Source organism: Chlamydotis macqueenii, chromosome 2 (genome assembly GCF_036417535.1).
Source record: "Chlamydotis macqueenii isolate bChlMac1 chromosome 2, bChlMac1.mat, whole genome shotgun sequence".
NCBI classification, from domain to species: Eukaryota; Metazoa; Chordata; class Aves; order Otidiformes; family Otididae; genus Chlamydotis; species Chlamydotis macqueenii.
This window is the reverse complement of record NC_141557.1, coordinates 145330407-145348341: the sequence shown is the minus strand read 5'-3', so window position 1 is coordinate 145348341 and position 17935 is coordinate 145330407. Positions and strand designations below refer to the sequence as shown.

Here is a 17935-nt window from a genome sequence, read left to right as displayed (position 1 = left end):
AAAAACAAACCAAAAAACCTGTTATTTTATATTCAAGCAGGTTTTTTTTTTTTTCTCTCCTCTGCTAATCCAGAGTGGAATGTGAGCCAAAAAAGAGAAACCGATTCTATACACACTGCACACTCTTAAGTGTTTGTTTTAAAATATATGTAAGGTCAAGCTAGAACATGCTTTGCAATTTGTGTATTTACTGCAGTGAATTTTCTGCTCCTCTTGGCTGTTTTCTGTGGTTTTCAGCCTCCTTCACCTCCACTGTGCATACAAAAGAGGCCATTATGAATCTTCCCTTAGGAGGGATTTTTTTTTGTGCTCTGCTTTTAAATTACAATCTGTATTATTTATGCCAGTGTTTAAAATAGCTTTCTGATTCCCTGGTTAAAGTGTTTTGAACCTACTCCAGTGACATTTTACTATGCAGAACTCCCACCAACCATCAGTTTTTATTTCAAGTCATTTTTCATGAACATACATCGCAGCCAGAATCCTCGGTTACTATTGCATGGCTTTCTTTACAGTTTTCCAGCTGTATTCCTCCTCCCCATGATAAACAGTATTGCCAGTATTTATTATTCTCTTAGAATACACAAATTGCATTCCCTTAATCTCCCTTCATAAACAGCGCCCTATAATCCTGTTATCATTATTGTTGACCTTTTTTGGAATTCCTCCAGGTTATTAATGCCTTTTTAATGAGAATCCTGGGATTTAAACTGTTTTCTGAGCAATGTTTACTCAAGAATTGATAGATTATTTCCTTTTCTATTTTCCTTTATATCCCGTATTTCTTTTTTGTTTGACATCTTATTATGTTCAAAGTGAAGCTATGCAAATAATTGATTTGGGGGTTTGCTGCCAAATCAAAACATTAAAGTAAACCTTTGTTTCAAGCTGAACAAAGACGATATTCAATCTAAAATATTTGGAATGTTTGGGGAGATTTTAAAATGTTTTTACCCTCTTTTTAAAAGAAGAAAGAAATTTGGCAGTTTTCAAAATTAAAACATCATTTCAAACAGAAAACGGGAAATTCTAGTTTTCCATTTTCTGGCCGTTTTTTACTTCAAATCATAAATAGTTTCAGTGTTCTCTGAATTTTGTTTGTTTGGTCACCAAATTACTACCTAGAAGTTTTTGTTTTGCTCAGAATGATTACTTTAAACACTTTTTGAGCTGTGTTGGGTGAATATGTCTATATATTCCTTGTGTTCATATACCTATACTTATACACAGGCATGGAAATCTAAGGGAGTGTATTTTAGTCACGCAAATCTCACTTACTTGATTTCACTGTGGTATAAAGACATTAGGTAAGCTAGTGGTTACTGGGCTCAAAAGTGGAAACCCGACCATAAACAACTAAGCAGGTCTTTGCAGATAGCAGTGACATTTTGAACACTTGGCCTGTTTAAGGAATGGTATTTTACTTGCTTTTATGTATCTAGGTACCTAAATCCTGGTGAAACTATGTTTTAGAAGCCTTCACTCTGTTTTGTTTCTCATTTGAAGTTACGATTCTGAGCTTAGGAAGAGCCTAGGCGAAAGGAGAAATGCACGTGCAGTCCCTGTTCTAATAAATAAACCAAAATGAAAAAAAAACATAAAATAAAACCCAACAACCAGAAAAGCAACTAGGCAGAGGTTGGCCAGCTTTTGTTAAAACTCTACGTTGTAGACCATAGTTTTCTCAGGTGTGTTGGGTGCAGGGGTTGGGTAGGGTCTCCTGATGGAGGTGGGAGCTCTGGGAAATTCAGGCCTGTTTGAATTCCCCCATATAGCAGGGGGTAATGGAGACAGGCAGGCATCATAAATTGAGTGGATTTATGGAGGAGCTGGAGAGGGGCGTGGTAAGCTGAGAGAACAGTAACCCTGTATCTTCATCCAGTTCTTACTGCTGGATGTGGTGCGTGCCCCAGGTGGTGTGATGGGGAGATGATATGCAGCCTCCTCCCAGTTCAAAGCTGGCCCTACAAATCCCAGGTGGATCCTCTCTTTCCCCAGTAAAATGGACAGCAGAAGAGAGCTTTCCTTAGGTCAATTTCGTGTGGTCCCTGGTGTGTTTGGTGTTGTGTGAAACACCCACTCCAGTCTTTAGACAGAAGCAAGGCACCAAACTGTTCAGTGCTTTAAAGCTGCCCTGCTTCTAGGCATGCCCAGAATCAGGAGTTTAACACAGCTGAGAAGCTTTGCTGATTGAGACTGACAGGAGGTGTTTCCCAAGTGAGGTGGCAGATAGGGAGAGCGCTACTTCCAAAATTCACCCCTGGGAGCAGGGGACCTGGCATCCTTTCATAAATCCAGCCTCCAGCCACTGCAAGGTGGACATCACTTCCCCAAGGAGCTTGAAAAATGTCACCTTTAATGTGACATAACAAAACAGTAAACTTACTTTATAATAACATATCTTATATATACTGTTACATAAAATGTATTTAAAGGAAATGAAAATTCCGGTGGGTTTGCTTCCTATTTATTGGTATTACAAGCCTCATCTTGCTTCCACAATGAGGCACTTCATTACAGCTCTCTGTTCCTCCCTGCCGAAATTCTGTAAGTAGTAGGAACCTGTTGGCTTTCGAAATCCAGGCAGGCTGTGATTGTTTGCTAGAGTTGGCAGAATACAGTGTGACCACAAACCCACAAGGATTATTAGGCTGAAAAAAACACAAGCTTCTTCTCTGTCACTTGTGCTTCTTAACGATAAGAGTGCTATCGGGGAAAAAAGCAGCAAATGACAGCAGTAATAACGTGAAATGCATTGCCCTCAGACCTACCTCAGCTGTATTACTGTAAAAAATACAGTTTAGGCAACCAATCAATATACTGGGTAGGGTTTTACTGTTCTTTTCAATAGATGACACTTGAACTCTGTTAGTTTTTTGTAATAATTTTAACGTGTGCATTGCAGTAAATATTTGATTAGCTTATGACATATTTTTCTTTTCATCCTGGGGCTGCGGGGTTGTTTGATTAGTTACCTCCCAGATACGTTTCTCATTCCAGTGTTTTTCTCTTCTCTGTTGAAAACATGTCAAACTGATTTAAAATGTTTTATGTGCATTGTAATGAAAACCAGATGTCTTATATGAAGGGTGACTATGCAAAAGATTTCAGCTGAATCAGGTTTATATGTGATTTCGTACATTTGCATATATGCTGTGAACGCGTGCCTGCATGCTTAATTGCTATGCCCCAGCCAGCCTCTCTGCTCCTTGTGCATGGGAACCAGATCTAGGGCCTGTGTTGAAGGGGCCTCTGAAAGCCCTTTGTTAAACTTTTTGCCACCAACGTGACGGGAGGGCTGGGACGTTTTCCCAGTTTGTGCTGGAGTTCGCTCCCTTTCTGTGTACTGCTAAGTCATCCCTGCCAAAGATGACATTTTCCAGCTCCTAAAAATACTTCTGACCAGCCTATTCATTTCCCTTCAAGCAGACCAAATAGTACTGCCAGGTATGTGAAAAATCTCCTGAGGTGACACTACATGCTTGCTTATAAAAGATACTTGTCTGTAGGTGGATTTACACACACATTTTATAAAAATGTCATATGCAAATTGAATATCATGTTATACAACCATCAGTGTATTTTTTTAATATCCAGTCTCAATGTTTCTATTGAGGTTGGTGTAGCAAAGTAGCATCCTTCTGTCTCTGATCTAAAGAGCCTTTTTTGTTTGAATAGGAAGGTAAATTCCCCAGACTGTTCCCTTTGCTCCATGAACATATGTTCCCCCTGACAAAGGTCATTTCAGGCCAAGAAGAGAAAATTTGTGGGAGCCATTTCTAAGATGGTGTTAGAACAGCTCAAACTGCATGTAGAAGCACCAAAAATAATTAGATCATGTTGATTTCTGTGTGAAGAATCTCCTTAAGATATATAAAGCAGAAAAAAAAGAAACACTTGTAATGCTCTTTGTCTGTTCCAACATCCGCTTATGGCTGCTCTACAAATCCATGAATTAAAAACAATTAAGAAAAACACAAGCCCAGATCATAGCGATATGCAGAATATACATGGTGGCTGTCAGCCAATATCAGTAATTAGTTTGTAGTGACTGTGTTTTTAGAGAAGAGGTTGATTGATTGTGGTTTCACAGCATACACAAGTCATATGCTGTATTTATTTTGAGATATGCAGTGCCTATAATTTGCATTAATGTAATTCAGATTACTACCAAAACTATAGTATTTAGATGAGATCAGAAAACTGCTTAATTAGATAGATTTTAATTATTTGATAACAACACTTATTCTAAAGTAAGAAGAGTAAGCAAGCAAAATGAGCAGAAATCAAGATAAATAGTTAGTTTAGGTCACACGTTTAGTTCTTCCCCAAGTCTTCTGTCTAGTTTTGGCTGGAAATCTCCTCATCCAGCAGGTTTGGACAGTTTATGGAGAGTCACACGGAAAGTTTTGCTCCACGTCCCCTCTGACTGTATCTTGCCAGCTGCCCAAGTTATCAGCTGTTACTGCACTGTGCAATCAGCTGAAATGTGATGAACAGATCTGTCTGATGAGGGAACACTGGCAAGCAGTTGAGTAGATGTCCACCGAAGAGGGGAGTGATGGCAAGTGCAGTGGGGTAGAGGAGAGAATGCCTGGTACTCTTAGGATTGACCATGCCAGGCGCTTCTCAATGTCATTCTGGGAGGCCAGCTCATGAATCTGAGCTCAATGACTAAACTGCATATAAGATGAGAGGGGATGGTTAGGTACTAAAATCCAAGATTCACAGCAGAGAGCAAGCTAGGAAGGAACACACCTCCACCAGTCCACAGGAGATGCCAGAGAGGAGTGTGCATCTCCCAGACTTACCAGCTGCTTGTAGTCCTTAGTGTGCCCACGTGTGTGCCTCAGATTCACTCTGAACATCCATACTGGAGCTAGACCACCTCTGTGAGTGCAGGCAACCAGCATGTTTCATTCCTTTGAAGTATGGCCAGTGCTAGTGCTCACACTCTGTTTTGTGTCACAGCTGAGCGATTAGAGCGCGGGGAAAAGATCAGAGTTCCATGCCCTCCTTAGTCTAAAGAAGTTCAGTCCAAACCTCTCTAAGAGTTCCTGAACCACTGTGACCTACTTACTGGGCATCCTCAGCTTCCGCCAGTGACTCTAGACCTCATGGTAGTGGAAAGTATGAGACATGGGCAGAGGGAGAGCATCTGGTAGCAGCTTGTGTCACCCAAAGACTAGAGCAGTCCACGTGGAGAAGAGCCATGTGTCCTGTTCCTTGCTCCCAGGGTTATATCTGCTTTTACACAATTACTGTTTGGTGTGAAGATAAGAGTCTCACGTATAGTAATAGTAAGTCAAATAAGTAATAAGTCAAAGGCCAGGGACTGGAACCAAAACCCACTCGCAACTATGGGCTTGACACTGTGAATCGAGTACATTTCCCATGAGAAAACTGCTCTCAAAATGGGTTGTTTTTAAGGGTGGTATCCGAAGAAAAGCCTGAAATGCTAAAGGAAGACTTCACAACTTCTTTGCAGCTTCTTTTTCTTATGTTTGTCAGTCCATGTGAGCAGTGTGGTTTTCTTTCCTAGATTGCTTGTTGTGTTGGTTTTGTTTAGTGAGGGGGGCCTACAGTGGCAGCTTCTGTAAGAAGCTGCTAGAAGTTTCCCCTTTGTCCAGTGGCCTCAGCTGGGCCTAGGGCGGACCCACCGCTGGCCAAATAGAATACTAAATAGAAAATATTATTTTCCTGGAAATATACTGCTTATGCTGTTAAATATTGGAACTAGAGATGTAGCTGTGAGTTAATATTTTCAAGATAAATTAAAACAAATCTCTTAAAAATACAAGTCCTTTCAATAGTGGGCATTACAACTGAATTCTCTCTACTTTTGCAGCTGCTTATAATGGCTTTTCTGGATTTTTTTATGCAGTGAGGCCATATCTCTTCCCCTGGGGTCTCTAAATAAAGCTATCCACAGAGACAGTGTGCCACTTATTCCTCTAGTTGCTGCACTGGAGTGGTGAAGATATATGCATATTTTGGTCTCTTTGCCATATAACAGGATGCTTTTGAAGGCAAGGAAGCTCAGCAAATTTAAGTGCTTTACATTCTGAGGACAAGATGTCTCTGTCACCGCTGTTTTATTTACAGCTCTGTTTCACTGGGTGACTATATGCAAAACCTAGCATCAAGAATGATATATATATATAAAAAGAGATCATGTTTATGGAGTCAGAAGATAGGTAAGCTCTGTGATTTATATACTTTGGCAGCTATGAAATGGTGGTGAAGTTGCAAGTAGGAAAGACTTGCACAAAAAGACTAAATTTTAATAAGCTCATATGCATCCTGAGTTTTGGGAATCCAATTCTGCTGCTCAACTGTCAATGTTCCTGTCACAGCTATTACTTGAACTTTTTCCCTTTTTACGTATTTTAATCTTACTATTTAGATAGCAAATGGACAATAAAATGCATACAAGAATGTTTGAGCTTTATTTTTACAGAAGAAAAAAGATTAAGTGCTAAAGTGCAAGCAAAACTTTAATATTGAGGCCAGAATACCATACAACAAGGTATCCAACCATCTGTAATAGCTGGAAGTAGCAGACTGGGATGCCATAGTCCAGGCATGCATGTGCGGTAATTGTGTGACTCTGTGTGAGAAAGGTATATACTGTCTCTATGTACATATATACATACATGACGTGGTATGTGTTTGAATTCTGTCCCTGTAGGCCCAGCATACCTAACCTGTTCTACCTGTAAGAGTACCTAACCTGTTCTACCTGTAAGCATGCAATGTGTGTCACAGTCATTGTGCTGTGTCACTATCCTGGCACTATTGCTGAGGCAGTGCAGAGAGCAGAGTTAAAGGTGGAGCTTTTCTACATCCAAAATGTAGGCACGATGACTGCACAGCACGAGTGGGATAAACAGGCAGCAGTGCCAGCTGGAGGGATACTGGCCCTTACACAGGCAGCTCTTTCTCTCTCTTCCTTTCCTCAGTCCTGCCCTGAAATCTGTAATTGGATTCCATGCAGGATGGGAAATTTGCCCTTGAGTAATGAGTAGTAAGTTTCCCAGTTGATGCCTGTGCTGTGGCAGGACGGCATTAGCCCCCCGAGCTGTGGTCCCCGACCCACGGCACAGATGAGCACACGCATCTGCCAGCCCATCACTGCCTCTCTGCCTCGGCCTGCGTTGTGCCTGCCCGTGCTGCCTGCGCTCCTCGTCACGGGCGGCACAGCATGCAGTTGCGAGGCTGCCGGCTCCCTTCTCCTCTCCTGCATGTCAGCTGGAGCTCGGTGACTGTTGCGGTGCTGTCAGGGCAGCAAGGGGGGTAAAAGGCATCAGAAAGCGTCACGCTGTCTGCAGCGCGCTCTTAGCTCAGTGCCATTGCCCATCGAGCAGTAAAATGCAGGGACGGCTCTAGACGCTGCTCTATTTCACTCCTGCTTCTCAGATACTCGTTCCAGGCAAACAGCAATCCTGGAAAATGTTACGGTACTTTGTTGGCCATCCTTGTGTTGTTCTTCCCATTGCAGAGAGCAGTGCACAGCTCCCCTCCCATGGCGTGGGCGTGCTGCTGCTCAGAGCCCGCTGCAAGGCGGGGGGAGGCCAGAGTGACGGGCCTCCCAGCATTGGATGCCATACGTGCGGCACAAGCATTTCCATCAGAGTGTATTTCCAAGTCAGTTCGCCTGCTGGGTGGCTGTTAGCATTGTAATGCTGAGTAGCTGCAGCATGAAAGAATATGCATGAATAGATTTCAAATGAGATACCACTGAAGCCAGCGACTCAACATGTAGCATATTTTGCAGGAAAAAGTGGTTAAGACAGTCCTCTTATGCAAGGAAGTCTCAGATCAGGGCAAAGCAAGTGTTATGGCCGATTAGGACAAAATAATATATTTTTCAGAAATATAAACCTCTTTCATGGTTAATGCTGAATCAGCAGGCTGTTCTGGGGCTTAGATGTGTGAGCTTTTGCAATCACATTGTCACAGTGACAAAAATAGTTAACAGGCATCTTTAGGGAGCTGTCACCTTGGAGAATGGCGTTAGGAGAGATGAGGGCTGTGATCGGCTCCTGCCTGTGTTGCTGCTAGGCAAGGAGTTTCATCTCTTTCTTAAGATATTTGTAAGACAGAAGTCACATTTACCCAGGAGACTATGTTGCAATTGATATTATATGGATAGATGACATGTTATTTTGCTTAGAGATGTCTACCAAATGGGAGAAAATGTTTTTTAAAGTCTCCTAGTAACATTGCTGTCAAGCTCTGCTACCCTCAGAGCTTGAACGTGACTAACACACTTGGAACAGATACTAGCAGTGACCCCTTTAATTTATAAAATGTTCTCAGAGATCCTATAAATAGCCACTTGCCTAATTTTAAGCATAAGTAGTTTCCTGTGCTCAGTGTTAAGCTTGTGTGTGGTTGTTATCAAAATTGGAGACAGAAAGGTTAATTCGTACTTTGCACAGCTCCTGGTCTCAGATGCAGTTCAGTCTTTCAGAAAGCTCAGCCTTCGAGGTGGTTGTGTCTTCAGGCTCTGCTGACTTGTATCAGCAGCGCCTAGCTCGGCAGCCCTTCCCAGCGCTGTGCTCCAAGACAGGCAGGTCAGGGAGAGGCTATTATTAAGCCTTACTTCCTTGAAATGCTTTCGATAGCGAGATCTGATTATGACGTGGTCTGCTTAACCAGAGATGAACCTCAGCTAGGGCTCCTGCTCTCTCTGCTGCGGCCAGGACTTGGCTTTGGAAAGCTGCTGGCATCTTACAAGGGCAGGAATGTTTTGGGGGCCCAAACACCAGAGGTATGAAATCTGTGTGATGTGTTTACCTGTTCGGGTCTTGCTTGGGACAGTAGATTTGGGAGTAGCGTGATACTGAGACAATATTTGGTATCTTAGTCTTGTAGATGTGAGTGTTTTGTTTATCAGGAAAACTCTGTTGCAGCTTCGGACATTATATCCCACGGTCGTTCTGCTTCCCTAAGGAGAGGGTCACTGACATCTGCATCTGCAGACATGATATAAATACTCTGTGAAACCCTTGGCTTTGCTGCTCTCCCTCCTCCCTCTTGCAAACTGGCACTTTGGTTACAGCTGTGGTGACTTGCGTCTGATTATCAGGGATGCTGTACTGGGTATGGAGTTGGTTAGAGGAGGATTACCCTTTTCAAAGGCTTGGCTTTGTATTTCAGTGCTTTGAAATCAGGCTGAACCAGAGGCACAGAGAAACAGAAGCTGATCCTAACACTGGGACTTAGTGAGATTGGGGAAGTATTGGGTTAAATCCAAACACATCTGATCCTAACACTGGTTGCTAGGAGTTGCCAGATGGTAAGGATGGTTGCTGGAGATGTCTCATCCTCTTTAAGGCTGTGAAGACATACTTGATAAGGCCTTTTCCCCATCCTGGGTATTCAGGGGTGCAAGACATGCCTGACAGCTCTGTGAAGGATTTAAGAGAGATTGTGCCCCTGGAGGTTTATCTGCCCCACGGGGATGATGGTAGCTGCAGCTGCATCTGCCCCTCGTGGAAAAGATAGCAAAACTGGGGTTCATGGTAAGTCTGCAGCCGCTGGCCAAGGGTGTCTGTGTGCGGGATGGCACCCAGCAGTTCTTAGGTGAGAGATGCTCCCCTGTCTGACTGCTTAAAGGATGCTGGAAAGTTATTTCCATCCCATCGAGAAAGTTGTCATTCCCTATTGTGGCTCTGCAGCATGTGACCTGGATACAGCTTGGGTCATTTGCCATTTGAGTAACAGACTGAAAAAAATCCTGACTTTAGGGTGGGTTTTTTTCCAGATGATAAAGACTTCTTTAGTACATCTACCTACTCCTGGCCCTAGCAAAATGAGAGCAGTTTTCCTTGTATGTGCCGGATCTTGGGAAATAAAAGCTGTGATCCAGAGAAAATCAAAAATCAGATAGATGGCTTAGCACCCGAGAAGCACTTGAGAGCCACACATGATTATTGTATTATTTTAAGGCTATTAGAACTGCCTTACTGTGCTTATGTGTCACATGAAAACCTGCATATGTGTGTACATACATATATGCATATACCCTGTTAGCCTATACACATTTATACCTATATACCTGTATGTGTACATAATCTCAGAAACCAAAACGGAAGTACCTTTCCTCCCAGCAAGCAGTATTTTCATACGATTTAAAGGAAGAGAAATCTCCAGTCACAATTGTGTGCTCCTAATCACTATGCTCCTGAAGGAGCCACGTGAGCAGCCTCATTCATCTATTGATGGCTGCGAGAAAGCAAACAGGTTGTCACAAGCGTTCCTAGCCAAGTCCTAAAATGGCTTCTGTACCATGAGGGTTTTGTGTCCAAATGTTTTTTCTGCTCTTGTTGAGTGCCAGTTCTGAAGAAATTTTGAAAATCTGGAACAAATCCAGCACTCGTCCTCAGGGATGTTTGAAAATTCATGCAACTTCTGAAATTCACACAAAACAGACAAAGGAAGGATGCTTGTGATTCATTGTTATTTTGAAAACAGTCTTTGAGTTATAATTTCCATCGTGTTTTCACTCTTCCCTTTTCCTTTCCAGGGAGTGAAGCTGATTTTAGCTCTTCAAGCAGCACAGGCAGTATTTCAGCGCCTGAAGTCCATATGTCAGCTGCTGGAAGCAAAAGATCTTCTTTTTCTCGCAAGTAAGCAAAGCAATTTTTTCCTAAATATTGCAAATACTGCTAGTGCAAGGGTAGACTACTGTGTAAGGTCTTGCAGTTAATACATGCAGTACTAGTATTGTGACATTTTGTGATATTTTAAAACAATTTGGGTAGCACCATGCTCTCAGGCAGCACTTAGACTGATGAGAACTGTGATATGAGAAAAGAAAATGCTGTATTTGGAGCACAAAAATTGACAATATGCCAGATCAGCCAACTGGTGTTTTTTTGTTGTTTATTCATAACAAGTATGGGAGGTACAATCAGAGGCAGAAAAGGCATTGGCTGGAGTGGAGGAGGAAACAACTGGGTGTATGTTAGTTAAAACCAGTACTTCTAATCGATTAACTTTATCCTTTTGGTCTTATGAATTTGTTTTCTCTCTGCAATACATTGTCAGCTCAGCATATACCTTTCCAGACCATGACCTTATTTTTTGTAGGAAGAAGCAGACAATATTGCCTTTGACTCTGCTTTTCTTAAACACCCTTGCCCAACCTTTATATAACTAAAACTTTATGCAAGTAAAAAAAATTATCACAGTCATTTATCTAAATGAACCTTTAATGTAAGATCTCTGTGAGATTTCTCCCTATCCTGTGTGGAGTGCAAATGCAGACAGCTTGCAAATATGGGGACGCTGAGATGGAGCAGCGCACATTGTGCTCTGCCCACGCAATCCCTGCTGATCATATTTTTTTGGAGTGGGTGGAAAGAGTTCAAATTGACAGGACTTGTTTCCTGCCCTTTGTGGAAGAGCTGGCAGGCGGGCTAGGACCGGCAGCGGGATACTCGTCTGCTTGAGTCACACAGGCGTCTCCAAGGTCGCGTACAGAGAGTGGCAGAATGATGAGCAGTTTCCTATCTGTATCGTGAGACTGTTAGAAAAATAAACATTACTTAAGCACTCTCTAGATTAAGTCTAACAAGTAAATGTCCAGGCTATGGAAAAAAAACAGTATTAAGTATAATATGAAGCCCTAAAATCACCTTGCTTTCAGTAAGATTATGTATCATTCCATATATTATTGTGTATTTAAATATAACTTTAAATTAGAGCATACTGACCTACTTAATTGGACAAAAGTCTTCTATAATAGTGCTCCTTCAAATACATTGCTGTGTTGTGCACAGTCTGTGCAAGTTCTGCCTCACACTGGAGCTGATGCTGTTCTATACAAAGTGGAAGGAGATGTCTCCTTTGGAATATGTTCTTTTTTAACTGTTTCACTTAACTCACTATGAAATGTTTCAATGTTGTCGCAAACCACAGTCCTGCACTTCATTGTAAAATAATTATAAAATCACCCAAACCGCAGCAGTGTGATGAAGGTTTGCAGCAGCCACTCAACCATCTGTTCCTTATAAACTGTTCCATTTTCAGAGAAGGGAGGAAACCAAGTCAGACAATTTTAAGAAGAGATTTTGCTTCATAATTCTGTGGTATTTTTTTTTATGTTCAAGCCTTCTCTTTTGCTCACTGGATTTGCCTTTTTCTGTGTTTTTTGAAACCTGCAGTTTAACTACAGTTTAGAAGAACAACTTCCATGGGAGGATGAGTGTAGCAGCATAGTAGTGCAGGAAGGCAAGCCAAGTGAGCAAGCGAGGAATGCACCTCGAGAAGCTGTCCATTTACCTCAGAGCGCCCCAGCCCTTTGGCAGCTGTTGGGCAGTGCAGATAGGAACTGCTTTCAAGCACACACAGCTGACAGTCAGATTAGTTAATAAAGAATGGGAAAAGAAAGGTAGATAAGTATGAGAGAAACTGGAAGGAAGAAGGAAAAGACCATGCTTTCCTTTGTCTATTTTAGTACCATTTCAGCCTGCTCCCAGTGAGGTTCGAACTATATGTAAACAAATGAATAGCTGACAATGACAGCTGAAGCACCCAGTATGCCAAAGGCAGAAGAGAACAGTGGCTCAAACAAAATCTGTTTTCACTGCACGCTGTGATCCCTCAGGCTGCTTACTGAGAAGCATGAAAGCAGTCTTACAGCAAACTTCCAGTGTTGGCATCTCTCCGCAAGCCTGGCCGGGGAAAGCTGAAACGTGGTTCTTTGGGCACTACTCCAGGCTGCAGTCCTCTCATTAGTTAATGGAATCAGAGGTTCAGGGAATGCGAGCGATCTGATGGAGTCACTGGGAACTGTGCTATCCACAGAAAAATGTGAAAATGGCTGAGGTTTCCCTAGATCACATAATTCAAACTGAGCGCCCCACAGTCAGTGATAGAATATGCAATGACTGATGACTTCTGGACTTTCTCTTTTCCCTGCCACTCACAGTTGTCTCTCTGGTTTAGTGTTTAGACAACTTTGTGTGTAAAATAAGACACATAATGGGTTGCATGAAGAGGATAATCCAATATGCTTTAACCATTTTGGTTCCCCTCCAGTCGTGGCCCTTACGGTCGGAATAATGGATCCTTATCCTGCAAGTCTGGAGCCAGCCCACCTGCTTCCCGTGAAAAGGACTCTTTGTCAACACTGTGCAAAAACCAGCTGAGTCCTACCAACATCCATCAGAGTTACAGGGCGTCTTCAGCCAGCAGCAGCAACTCAGGCTCATACAAAGGCAGTGACAGCAGCCCCGTGATGAGGCAAGGCTTTATTTCAGCATCTGACTTACCTTGTCTGCATTGTAACGTGGGATCAGGTGTCTGGGTTGCCAAGCAGGTCACCGTGGTCGTCAGCATAGCTGTGACTCCTCATATTGGTGGCTTGACAGTCAACAGGGTGCTGTGTAAAAGATTTATTGTTTCAGCACTGTAAAATTCAAGGTTACTTTTAGTCAAAGCCCTTTGGTTTTCACTTCAAGGTAGGCTCCTTCCTGTGGTTTCATGCCATCAATTCTCATGCGGATTTACTGGTTCTTTCTCCTAAGAGTCTTTTCACCTTGGAGAAAGTTGGGTGGGGTAGCTTAGAAAATATTATACACAGAGGTGAAAATTCACCCTGCCCAGCCTTAGGCACCTCCCTAAGGAGTGCAGTTTCCTGTAGAGGAAACAAAACAGATACCTGCCAGAGCATGAGACACATATTGCCGAGAAGAAATTGCCACCACGCTGCTGCTGTTTCCCTCTCTCTCTCAGGCAACTCAACAGCCAAGCATGTCAGATACAGACCTAAAGCCAGAGAGGACGAATCTAGGTTTCAGCGTGCTCAGCTTTATAACTCACGTGCGGAGCTGAACTCAGCCCGTACACTGTCTCACCTGGCCCTGTCTGTAGCTGGGTGTCCCTGCCAGTGGCCCAGCTGCCTGCTCTTGGGCACGCCACCCATTTTGGGTGAGGGGGTATTTTAAAGTTAAATGTCTCATTTGATGTAATGGCACTGAAACCAAGTACAATAAATAGTAATTTTTGCACTATAGCCACAAATCAGCTGTTTCCTCAAGTACTTTGATTTTCCACAGGGGTTCACTTTTGTAGACAGTGAGGAGCCCTAAATGACTCAAGCTTTGTATCAGTCAATGGAATGTTTTTTTTCTTTTTTTCTTCAGTCCTTTTTTGTCAGGACTGAAGAACTGTAGGAGTGATGTTATGTCATGGTTTGTTTGTTTTTTTTTTCTTTCCAGGCGATCAGGAAGATACAATTCTTGTGGTGACAATCACAGCATTAAGCAACAAATACCAGAGCAGTATTTAACACCTCTGCAGCAAAAAGAAGTTACAGTGCGGCATTTGAAAACAAAGCTTAAGGAATCTGAGAGCAAACTTAAAGAAAGGTATATCTCCTTTTAGAAATCAGAGTTAGAAAGACATATTCATGAGTACTTAGGGGTGGGAATCCTGAACATTTTTACTCATTACTTGACCACATAAATTGTTCATTAAGAAATTTGAAGTATGTTCAGTCTGATTAGGTTGTTTTCAGGTATTTCAGGTTTCATAGCGTTCTCAGTGAATATGTACCATGCAGTTTATTTATTAATATGGTTGTCTCTTTTCCCTTTTTTGAACTTTCCCAATAGAACATTTTTAAAGGATTATTTTTTTACCAGTCTGATTTAGCATTGAGACCTTTTCTATATGAAACAGTTTTTACCTGCCAGCGTGTATTACCTTAGTCTGCTGTTCTACCTACATCAGTGAAATATGACTACAAATATCCTCCTTCTCCTCTAATGGAAGAAAAGCTCTTATGCAAATCAGTGTGCTACTTGTGTTTTTGTCGCTTAGATATTGAATTTTCCACAATAGTCCTTTGTATGGACATTGAGCAAAGAAGTGACAATGTGCATTACACAGCAACAGATGTCGTTTCTTTACTAAACCGCCCTGAGAGCTCATTTTAGTAAACCACACACAACCCAAGGAAGCACAAAGGGATGTTTGAATGGAGCCCCAAGGCAGAGTCCCAGGGGCCCCATGGTTCAGCTCGAGATAGCCTGACCTCTGCATCTGCAAGAGCTGGATCTCACGTAGGGGCCCCCTCTCCCAACTTGCTTGCAAATCAAGGCAGCAGCCTCTGGCTCCACGCTGGGCAAAGCAAGCCAGATGCCTGCAGCCCCGCGCTGTCCTGCTGTCTGAGGCCAGTGTTGGCTTTGGCTGTACGTGATGAGCTGCTGGCAGGCACAGGGCACACATCCAGGCAGCTGCTTCTCGTTTCCTCCAGGGCAAAGCAGTAGGTGAGATGTTCAAGCGCTGTACTGCTTGGACCTAATCTAGAGGCCACCACTTGCGCCAGACTCACGACATAGCCCACAAGGCTGCTGGCTGTGTGGCAAGGCTGGTGACTCCAGTTAGCAATCAGCCAGTGGGTCTTGGCAGCCAGCTTACATCTCTGCCAGCTCTCTCAGAGGCAGCAGCAAACGGTGCTTCCTTCTTGCAGCATCTCTGCAGCATAGCCATCCCAGGGCGGTGGAGGCTCATGTTGACTCTTTAACTGACCAGCCAGTTTTTTATTTTTTATTTTGCAATAGGGAAACAGAAATAGAAGAGCTCAAAGCTCAACTGGGACGGATGAGGGAAGACTGGATTGAAGAAGAGTGTAATCGTGTGGAAGCAGAGCTGGCCTTAAAAGAAGCAAGAGGTGAAATTAAACAACTCAAGCAGGTTATTGATACCATGAAAAACAGCTTGGCTGAGAAAGACAAAAAAATTCAGAAATACTTCATAGATATAAACATTCAAAACAAGAAACTGGAGTCTTTGCTGCAGAGCATGGAGGTGGCTCAGAACAGCTCTGTGAGGGATGAGCAGAGCTTGCAGTACACGTGTGACTTAGTGGGGAAGCCGTTAGCTTTGTGTGCCATGATGCCAGACAGCCTCACCACAGAGGACCAAACTCTGGAGAAGGAGGTGGCAGATAGTGGGCTGCTGCTTCATGAGGACACAGCTAACAGGACTGATTCATCTGAAGAGAATTTGACCACTACATCTTCTCAGTGCAGTGATTCAAATCCCTCCAGTTCTGCTGTGAATAAAAAGGGGCTTGAAAATGTTTTGGATGAAAAGGAGGAGGAGAAAAGCAGCAATGTGATGGTGGAACACGCTGTCCAGACTGACGTGGTGACATACAGCTTAGATGTGGAGGAGCTCATTCAAAACATCTTCAGAGCTCAAGATGGCTGTCCTCTAAGCCCACCCTCTTCACTGAAGGAATTGAGTGAATTTTCTCTTGGAAGCTTCAGTGATTCTGGTTTCATAGTGGACTTAACTCCAACTGATCCAAACTCTGCCATCCTTTTGTCTCCTATGGAGTCTCCATGTAGGAAGGTGCAGCAGGGAGTTAATGAAAACCATTTCATGAAAGAACTTGATTTTATAGAACCTCATGATGATGAAGCCTTTGAGTATGGCTATACTTCCTCTCAGACAGAAATAAAGAGGAGATACTGGAGTGGCAGTCTCCTTGGAGATGTTCTGGCTGTAGCAGCCCCTGTTGTACCAACTCTCGTGTGGGCTTTCAGTACTCAGAGAGGAGGAACAGATCCCCTTTACAATATTGGAGCCTTGCTTCGTGGTTGCTGCCTGGTGGCCCTGCATTCTTTACGCCGTGCACCCTTCAATATCAAAACCTAAAATCCACTCTGGGCACCAATTGGCTGAAGTAGAGTGAAAGAGGGATGAGATAGATTGTAAAAAGTTACTGTATATTGTATATTCTGGCAGAGTCCATAATTTTGCTTTTGATTGTTTGATTTGCACTATAAATTGGTTCAAAAACACGTTCCTTGATTCAAAATAAGAAAGCTGAACCCTGTAGTTCCACAAGGTATTTTTAACTGGTGTTTTTAACAGTACTGCTACCTAAAGAAATAGTCCTCCTGCTCCCAGGCACCATGTTCCTGCCCTGCTGTCTTTCAGGTGCCAGCACATCTGCACAGTGAACATGGCCAGCGAAATCAAGGATTACAGCTAGCGCACTTTGGTGTTTGCTGAGTTAGCGTTAAGCTCTGTCACTTTCCCTGGTTAGTTCACTGAGCAAGTGCACAAGCACTTTGCACTGGCTCAAAGGTAGCATGAGACACACATGGGGACAAACAGCCAGAAAAAGGCAGGGTATTTCTTTAGGCAGCACGAACCTAAAACATCGGTGAAACTATGGTGTTAAGTGACAGGGAGACTCATTCCCACATGTAGTCCAGAAAGCATGCTAGCGCTTTCCATTTGTTGTCCGAAGTGTCAATTCTATTTAGACATAAACCCATATTCCCCAGGCAGCTTCCAGCACATCGTTCGTGCCTGTCTCGTGTAGTGCTCTTCCCAATCGTACAATTGCTCGAGCATTTCACTGGTCTTATTCACATACGGGGACTGTAACCAAAAATGTATGTTGCTGGGAGTCTTGAAACTTGTTACAATGGTAAGTATAGGCGTGGATACACTTTGAAGCTTTCTGTTGTTTTAAAGTTTTAATGTATTGGAACCCAATAGTCTGTTGAGCCCTTTGAAATAATATGTATAAATGTATTGTGTTTTAACTTATTGTTTATTTAATTGCTTTGTTGTAAATTACCTTTATAATCACAAGTTCAGTAAAGCATGTTAAAAATGTCAAATGTGTGAGCCTTTTATTGTAGCAAAGCTATAAAAAATCCCCATCTCAGCTGAGCTGTTGGGCACAGACCAAGCAGGAAGAAGCACTGCATCAGGCATAAGGAACCGCCAGGACCCAGAGAACAGAGTCAGACTGAGAAAACCTAATTTCAAGCGTAAAACCTAATTTCCAAGCGTAAGCACTCAGCCAAAGAAAGAGGCTCCAGTCAGTCTGCAGACGCGAATGCCACCCGCTCTGGTGAACCCACGCGGCATTAACAGATGCAAGTAACCT

At 42.9% G+C, this 17935-nt stretch overlaps 1 protein-coding gene across 4 annotated transcripts in view; it reads left to right on the top strand.

Annotated features, from left to right (window-relative positions):
• SYBU (syntabulin) overlaps window positions 1–17663 on the top strand; it is a 41404-nt gene extending 23741 nt beyond the window's left edge. For 2 of the 4 annotated variants that reach the window (XM_086741174.1, XM_086741176.1), the window contains 4 exons: window positions 10535–10637; window positions 13054–13257; window positions 14235–14384; window positions 15582–17663. In XM_086741174.1, coding sequence (XP_086597300.1) covers window positions 10535–10637; window positions 13054–13257; window positions 14235–14384; window positions 15582–16683 — 1559 coding nt within the window. In that variant the 3' untranslated portion in view covers window positions 16684–17663. Of the gene's footprint in view, window positions 1–8532; window positions 8580–8664; window positions 8777–10534; window positions 10638–13053; window positions 13258–14234; window positions 14385–15581 lie in introns of those variants that run through there. The other 2 variants (XM_086741177.1, XM_086741175.1) reach the window with 2 other exon arrangements.
• Window positions 17664–17935: the final 272 nt, after the last annotated feature.